Source organism: Haplochromis burtoni, unplaced genomic scaffold (assembly GCF_018398535.1).
Source record: "Haplochromis burtoni strain Fernald_Lab_line unplaced genomic scaffold, NCSU_Asbu1 Contig_73, whole genome shotgun sequence".
Lineage (NCBI taxonomy): Eukaryota > Metazoa > Chordata > Actinopteri > Cichliformes > Cichlidae > Haplochromis > Haplochromis burtoni.
Window position 1 is genome coordinate 1,643,317 of NW_024582434.1, and position 8,816 is coordinate 1,652,132.

At 41.6% G+C, this 8,816-nt stretch overlaps 1 protein-coding gene across 2 annotated transcripts in view; it reads right to left on the reverse strand.

The window, feature by feature from the left end:
* Positions 1-5,553: 5,553 nt before the first annotated feature.
* adad1 (adenosine deaminase domain containing 1 (testis-specific)) overlaps positions 5,554-8,816 on the reverse strand; it is a 26,253-nt gene continuing 22,990 nt past the window's right edge. The window contains exons 13-14 of one of the 2 annotated variants that reach the window (XM_014334142.2): positions 6,319-6,451; positions 5,554-6,088 (exon numbers count right to left, since the gene is read on the reverse strand). In XM_014334142.2, coding sequence (XP_014189628.1) covers positions 5,975-6,088; positions 6,319-6,451 — 247 coding nt within the window. In that variant the 3' untranslated portion in view covers positions 5,554-5,974. The remainder of the gene's footprint in view (positions 6,089-6,318; positions 6,452-8,816) is intronic. The other variant, XM_005924077.3, reaches the window with a different exon arrangement.

Here is an 8,816-nt window from a genome sequence, read left to right on the forward strand (position 1 = left end):
CACTCCAGGCCTTGAGGGCCGATGTACTGCAGGTTTTAGATATCACCCCGGGTGAACACACCTGAATCAAATGATTAGTTCATTTCCAGGCCTTTGGAGCACTTCAAGACATGTTAAGGAGGTCATTCGGCCATTCAAATCACCTGTGTGGGATCAAGGACACATCTAAAACCTGCAGGACACCAGCCCTCGAGACCTGGAATTGCACATCTCTGCCTTAAAAGAAAGTTGCTTTTGTTTCTTACACTTGTCAATTACTTATGTCTTACCATACCCTGAAGTACAGGTGTAAATTTCGTCTACTGAAAAACAAGCCACTTGAGCAATTTTTTTAACTGCAGCTTGTGCTTCAGTGCCCCAGCAATGAACCTCTTTCAAAGGACTTCCTTTTCTTATCATCGTATTGATATAAAATTCCAATAAACTGGGACTGCTTGTTTTTTTTCTACCTATAATGGGTAAGTGGATGTTCCAACCAGATCCGCAGTGTGGATGGCACTTAATATAAAAACTAGCTAAATTGAAAGATCAGCGAAAATCTGAGGGAAAACACTTGCTTTTCTTTTACATGGTATTGTTCCATGTTCCAAAGTGTTTCACCCATTTCACGGAAGAAGCTATTTGCGCACTATTACGTCACTTTCTCATAATCATGGCTGTATTGCTGATATTTGCTGAACCTAATATTATATCAAGTTAATCAAGATTTTTAGCAGAAAACAATTTTAAAACATGCAATATGGTGCCTGCTTACTTCTTCACCCAGCTACTATTTTTAAAAATGCAGAATGTATTACTTTTCCTTGTGCAAAGCACCTCGGTTATGGGTGTTGCAGCTTCTAAGAGTTTAGGTCTTAAATGTTTTCACTGTGTGTAACCACATCAAGAGAGTTGCATATCCTGTTTATCTCTAAACCTACTACTATTACCTTAGTGACTGACTGAAGACAAAAAAAAAAGAAAAAGAAAAGAAAGAAAAACAGAAGGCTTACATTGTGTAAATCTGCTTCTGTTTGGGAGGTCTTCAGGTTTCTCTGGCATACTCTGTAGAGCGTAATAACATTAGGCCCTGATACACTTATGCGAAGTTAACTACCTTAAAAAAAAAAAAAAAACCTAAATAAAAATGACTACCAGCGTGTGGACCTCCATGTATTTGGAAAAAAAAACCCCAACAGTGTACAGAATACTGCCTGACGTGGACGCGCATAAAGCATAGCTGTCATGAAATCTGAATTAAAATAAAATTAGTAAGGAAGATTTCTTCTTATTTACATAGGACATGACAATTACTTCATTTGATAATCTACAATTTGCCTATTTACTAAATAAAATATATGTCGATACATGTGCAAAATATCCTTGGCAGAGCAAGAAGGAGAATCATTTACATGCAGGTAAATGCATGACTTTAAAGTGCATTGACACAATATTCGATAAGCATTTTCCCTCATTATGTTTTCAAGCAAGTTTGGAGAGCAGTCTTACTGCTTCCTTAACTAAATCAAAAGCAAAAGTGTCAACCAAACTCACTGGAAGCTGCAAATGTGAAGTGAAGAATTTCCTCACCAGAACAATAAAATTGCAATTTACTGCAACTCTGTCAAATTACAATTAAAAGCAATGCAAGTTACAATCAGGGTTTGGTGCACTAAATTAAAAATGTTAGATCTCACACTGCTGTGCATATGATACAAAACTAGTAGCATAAAAAAGAAGAAATATGTAGGAAACCTGGTGCTGTACATACAACTGCATAGCTTGATCCTGGTGCAAACATTCCCTGCATGCTGGCAATTCCTTCTGTTGGCTAACCAATGGCTAACACACCACTTCATTCACAAGGCTGCTGAACAGTTAGGAGTAAATGATCTGCTGCATCGCATGCACAGGAAACCAAAGCATTTCCTGTATGTGTGTATATATACACCATATAGAGAGGTAAATCAACAGTTTATCAACATAGAGGGTCAGCTTACCAGAATCTGGTAACAAACAACCTCAGTCTGCACAAGACAGTTTTTATACAGTGCTTTAAATGCAATCTCATTTTAAACCTGTTCAAATAAACCAGCCACTTGCAGGAGCTTGCTATTTAAAATTGTAACACAAAATCAGTCATGCCTTTCTTGATGAAGCAAACTAGGAAGATGGCACTTTATTTTAAGAAATATGAATGGTGCAGGATGTTGGACCAGTCATTTGCTCTTTTAAAATCTAGGGAATGCACTACTTTATAAGAATTATGAGAAAACATTATAGGGAATGCACAAACCACCTATTCGTACGTGGTGAATGTGTAATTTTTAATGCACAACTCTCTGAAGCAGGTAGTCATTTACTGCTGTTATAATAACATATAGGGTTTGAGGTTTTGCCCATAAATGTTCCTTTTAACAAATGCTATGTGCACACAAAGTTGCTGCAGGCTTGTCAGCTGGATATTTTGGTAGAATCTCCCATTCTACCAAAACAGTGCTCTTCTGGATTGAGATCTAGTATGTGTAGATGATTTTTAAGTATGATGAACTCATTGTCCTGTTCAAAAAATCAGTTTGAGATGATCTGTGCTTTGTGCTATGGTGCATTATTCCTGCTGCCAGTAGACACCGTGTACTTTAAATATCTGCAAAGTGAGGATAGAAACATTAAAGCCGTTCAGCCTTTAATGTCATCAAAATACAAAAGACTTAATGAGTTGCTATCATTTCCTTTCAGGGGCAAATAGATTTGGGAACCATCAGCGTAGAAGTGGATGAGATACCATATCTTTTTGGGACTGATCCTACAAGAACTAAATATAAAACGAAATGAATCGGACTCAGAATAGAACCTTGTGGTACTCCACATGGGAGCAGTGCAGACGGAGCAGTTGAGCCACCAAAACTGACCCAAAAAAACTCTCTGACAAGTATGATCTACTTGAAAAGCTGTACTCAATGAGTTTATATATCTAATTATCAACATTTGTCTAAGTGGCCAATATTTGCCCATTATATTGCTATGTGTTGCTACATATCCACAACCTTATAGATTTAATATTCAGTTATGACAACAAATCACTTACTAGGTTTATCTTGAACTTTGCTCTAAAGTCTTAGTGAAAGCTTGGTGATTTTTTATAAATAATTAAATAAAGAGCTATCCAACATGCACCTCAGCAATGATTTAGAATTTCAACAATTATGAAAAAAAAGAAGCTGAAAATTACTTTTACTTTGAGTGCTCGAGTAAGAAAGCACTATATAAAAACCAGCCCATTTACTATTATGTTATTGAATCAAATGTAGATCTTTCCTTTAAAGCGGCTTGATTGCTTAGCACAAATACATGAGAGCCAAGCAATCTGAGGTTTTGGTCATATATCAGAACTAGCAAAACCACGCATGTCTGGTGCCATGTGCACCCATGATGTCCCACAGTAAGGGTAGACATAGAAGCTGGTGGTTGCCCTTACAAAACTGGCTTTGTGGTCAGTAACACCTTCTGTTTAGCTATTCCGTGCCTAATTCACAACCAGAAATTTAAAAAAAAAAAAAAGAAAGAAAGAAAGAAAGAAAATGTTGGGTCTGCGCTTGCACAGGCCCCGCTGGTTTAGAAACTCATTCCCGTTAACAACAAGGAAGCAAGACGAACATCTTTAACCGTTTTTTACTTGCTAGCAAGTAAGATAAGGCACCATGTGTGTGTATGTGTGCACGTGTAGCCACGTGTGTGTATATACAGTGGGGCAAAAAAGTATTTAGTCAGCCACCGATTGTGCAAGTTCCCCCACCTAAAATGATGACAGAGGTCAGTAATTTGCACCAGAGGTACACTTCAACTGTGAGAGACAGAATGTGAAAAAAAAAATCCATGAATCCACATGGTAGGATTTGTAAAGAATTTATTCGTAAATCAGGGTGGAAAATAAGTATTTGGTCAATAACAAAAATACAACTCAATACTTTGTAACATAACCTTTGTTGGCAATAACAGAGGTCAAACGTTTACTATAGGTCTTTACCAGGTTTGCACACACAGTAGCTGGTATTTTGGCCCATTCCTCCATGCAGATCTTCTCGAGAGCAGTGATGTTTTGGGGCTGTCGCCGAGCAACACGGACTTTCAACTCCCGCCACAGATTTTCTATGGGGTTGAGGTCTGGAGACTGGCTAGGCCACTCCAGGACTTTCAAATGCTTCTTACGGAGCCACTCCTTTGTTGCCCGGGCGGTGTGTTTTGGATCATTGTCATGTTGGAAGACCCAGCCTCGTTTCATCTTCAAAGTTCTCACTGATGGAAGGAGGTTTTGGCTCAAAATCTCACGATACATGGCCCCATTCATTCTGTCCTTAACACGGATCAGTCGTCCTGTCCCCTTGGCAGAAAAACAGCCCCATAGCATGATGTTTCCACCCCCATGCTTCACAGTAGGTATGGTGTTCTTGGGATGCAACTCAGTATTCTTCTTCCTCCAAACACGACGAGTTGAGTTTATACCAAAAAGTTCTACTTTGGTTTCATCTGACCACATGACATTCTCCCAATCCTCTGCTGTATCATCCATGTGCTCTCTGGCAAACTTCAGACGGGCCTGGACATGCACTGGCTTCAGCAGCGGAACACGTCTGGCACTGCGGGATTTGATTCCCTGCCGTTGTAGTGTGTTACTGATGGTGACCTTTGTTACTTTGGTCCCAGCTCTCTGCAGGTCATTCACCAGGTCCCCCCGTGTGGTTCTGGGATCTTTGCTCACCGTTCTCATGATCATTTTGACCCCACGGGATGAGATCTTGCGTGGAGCCCCAGATCGAGGGAGATTATCAGTGGTCTTGTATGTCTTCCATTTTCTGATGATTGCTCCCACAGTTGATTTTTTCACACCAAGCTGCTTGCCTATTGTAGATTCACTCTTCCCAGTCTGGTGCAGGTCTACAATACTTTTCCTGGTGTCCTTCGAAAGCTCTTTGGTCTTGGCCATGGCGGAGTTTGGAGTCTGACTGTTTGAGGCTGTGGACAGGTGTCTTTTATACAGATGATGAGTTCAAACAGGTGCCATTCATACAGGTAACGAGTGGGGGACAGAAAAGCTTCTTACAGAAGACGTTACAGGTCTGTGAGAGCCAGAGATTTTCCTTGTTTGAGGTGACCAAATACTTATTTTCCACCCTAATTTACGAATAAATTCTTTACAAATCCTACCATGTGAATTCATGGATTTTTTTTTCCACATTCTGTCTCTCACAGTTGAAGTGTACCTCTGGTGCAAATCCCTGACCTCTGTCATTTTAAGTGGGGGAACTTGCACAATCGGTGGCTGACTAAATACTTTTTTGCCCCACTGTATGTGTGTATGCATGTGTGAGAATGTGCATGTCTGTAGGCATGTGAGTGCGTTTGTGTGAACTCCTGCCGACAAAAGGGTCCTAAAAGCAGGAAGCTTACTAAACAAGAAAAGAGAACCTTGACATAGGATGTCCCATAATAAAACACTACAGCCTCCCCCACCGTTCAACAGTCTGGGGAGGGGGTGAGAAACAAAGGAATGTCTTTGATCATGCTGCTTGAACTAAGACTTACAAATGTAAGTAACAATTTGACTCCAACAGAAAATTCACCATAAAAAATACAAGTGGCAAAAAAAATAGATATGAGCTTTGGCTGACATACTTTTATTTTTTCTGTCCTAAGCTCTATGGCCATTTCCATCACAAAAGATACAGTATATGAACCAGTGAAAATGTTAATAAAGAAAGAATGTACTTAATATACAGTACATGTATTAACTGAAAGAAGCAAAACTAAAGACCAGTTGTGGTGCAATATTCTATGTTGGGTGCTTTCAAATTATTTTCTACAAATCTTTAAACGTATTTTGAAAAAACAAATTCTGAAACCAACATGCAGCAAGTGGTGCAAATGAAAAGTAGGCTGAACGTTTTGAACACAACTGATTATTGATCAAAATTCTTCTTTAATGTTGTAACATTATTCACATGCTGAAGTTATCACTAACCAAAACCTTGTCTTGCCAGGAACCAAAGCCCTTCTGCAACAGGTACGCCCGCAGCACATTCTTGGCTTCCTGGTATGGCTTTGCCATCATCTTCAGTGACCCAAAAAATATATAGTATGAATAACAGCTTGGGGTTCTTTTTAAAACAACAATTCAGCAAGTCAGGAAACGGTCATTTAAAAAAGCAGAAAATACAATAAGCTTATGTGGTGGTTATTTTAACGTGTTTAACAGCATTTGCTTTCTATTGGATCAGTGTACAGCAGTTTACATTGCTAAAATAAAGTTTCAGATTACACAGAAGAAGGTGCTGAGTTTACCTTGGCTTCTCTGTAGGTACTTGTGGCCAGCAGGTCCGTCCTCTGAGCCTCTTTGGCCACCAACCTGAAGCGGTGCATCATCGCTGCTTTGCACAGACGGCTTGCTAGGGCAGATCCACTCTTAAAGGGAGAGCTACACACCAAATAAATAAATGAGTATGAAACTCTAGTTATGATGTTCTAATACAGCCCGAGTTGAGTCAAAAAAGGATACTGCCTATAGTTCTCAATTTATCTGGTAACATGTTAATTACATTTCCAAGTGGTCTAGTAAAAACCTTACAATAATCTGATCTTTCAATTAGTCATTTCTCGTATACCGTATTTTCACGACCATAAGACGCACTGTACTAAAAGGCGCAGTCTCAGTTATGTGTGCCATTACTGTATTTAACACACACATAAGGCGCACTGGATCATAGGGCGCATACAAGTACCGTATGCGTATTTAAAAATAAAGCGGGAGCAAACCTGAGTTCGGTACCTTACTCACATTTTTATTACCAGTAATCGTCATCATCAACAACACACAAGCATACAAGTGTGCGTATTTAAAAATAAAGCAGGAGCAAAACAAAGTTTGGTACTCACATTTTTATCATCAATCAAACCCATCGAAGTCCTCATCCTCTGTGTCTGAATTGAACAGCTGCGCTAAATCTCCATCAAACATGCCAGGTTCACTTTCTTCACTGTCAGAGTCACTTTCCGTGCCGTGCGGCTCCTCGGAAATGATGCCGGCTTTTGCGAAAGCTCGAACAACAGTGCCAGCAGACATGTTAGCCCAAGCATCTACAATCCATTGGCAAATTGTGGCGTAACTCGCCCGGCGCTGCCTTCCACTCTTGGTGAAACTGTGGTCTCCATCGGTCATCCATCGCTCCCAGGCCGCTCGCAGCCTTACTTTGAACGGGCGGTTCACACCGATGTCCAGCAGTTGGAGTTCCTTGTCAGGCCTCCCGGAATGACAGCAAGCTCACAGTTCATTTGTTTCACTAGTTTTTTCACATTGGCTGTGAGATGGGCACGCATAGAGTCACAGATTAAGAGCGATGGTGATGCGTGGAAAAAACCACCTGGTCTCCTTACATACACCTCCCTCAGCCATCTTTCATCATTTCCTCATCCATCCAGCCCTTTTCATTTGCCTTAATGATGATTCCTGCTGGAAACTTCTCTTTAGGCAAAGTCTTTCGCTTAAAAATCACCATAGGCGGCAGTTTCTGTCCATTAGCATGGCAGCCAAGCACAACAGTAAAAGAAGACTTTTCATACCCCGTTGTGCGTATCGCTACCGTGCTGGTCCCCTTCTTCTCCACAGTGTGACTCACCGGGATGTCAAAAGTGAGCGGGACCTCGTCCATGTTTGTGATGTGGCTGGGCTGGATGTTTTTGTCGCCGATGTGTTTGCTGCAGTAGGAGCGGAAGATGGCCAGCTTTTCCTTATAATCCGCTGGAAGTTGCTGCGCTACCGTAGTCCTGGTCCGGATGGAAAAATGGCACCGTTTCATAAAAAGTGAAAGTGAAACTGCTTTTAGCCGAATGGTGACCGTCGAAACGCTTCTCCCGCTCGCTTCTTTGCTCGATGATCCACCGCTCGAGTCTTTCCTCCAACTCGGGCCACCTCGCCTTATGTCCGCGGAAACTCAGCTGCGTTTTCTTGACCTGCCGGAGCTTGTTTTCCAGCTTCCTCCATTTGCGAACCATCGATTCGTTAATCTTAAATTCTCTCGCCGCTGCTCGATTTCCATGTTCCTCCGCGTAGCTGATGGCCTTCAGTTTAAACTGTGCTTCATAAGCGTGTCTCTTTGCCATTTTCAGGGTTGCGCCCACACTTCACCCTTTAGCGTTCTCATGGTGTTCTCTACTACGTCCTCCTTACAACACACAGGGCGCACTGCGCTATAGGGCGCGCCGTACTTTTTGAAGAAAATCTAAGACTTTTAAGTGCGCCTTATGGTCGTGAAAATACGGTATTATTTAGGGTATACACCACCAGTCAAAGGTTTGGACACACATTCTCATTTAATGGTTTTTCTTTATTTTCATGACTATTTACATTGTAGATTCTCACTGAAGGCATTAAAACTACATATGAACACATGGAATTATGTAAAACAAAAAAAGCATAAAATAACTCAAAACATCCATCCATCCATTTTCTTCCGCTTATCCGGGGCCGGGTCTCAGGGGCAGCAGGCCAAGCAGAGAAGCCCAGACCTCCCTCTCCCCAGCCACCTCCTCCAGCTTATCTGGGGGAACACCAAAGTGTTCCCAGGCCAGCCGAGAGATATAATCTCTCCGGCGTGTCCTGGGTCTGCCCTGGGGCCTCCTCCTGGTGGGACATGCCCAGAAAACCTCGCCCAGGGGGCATCCTTGTCAGATGCCCAAACCACCTCAACTGGCTCCTTTCGATGTGGCGGAGCAAGCTCTACTCTGAGCCCCTGGAAATGGCCGAATCACCCTCTCTCTCTCTCTTTTTTTTCCCTTCGAAGTTG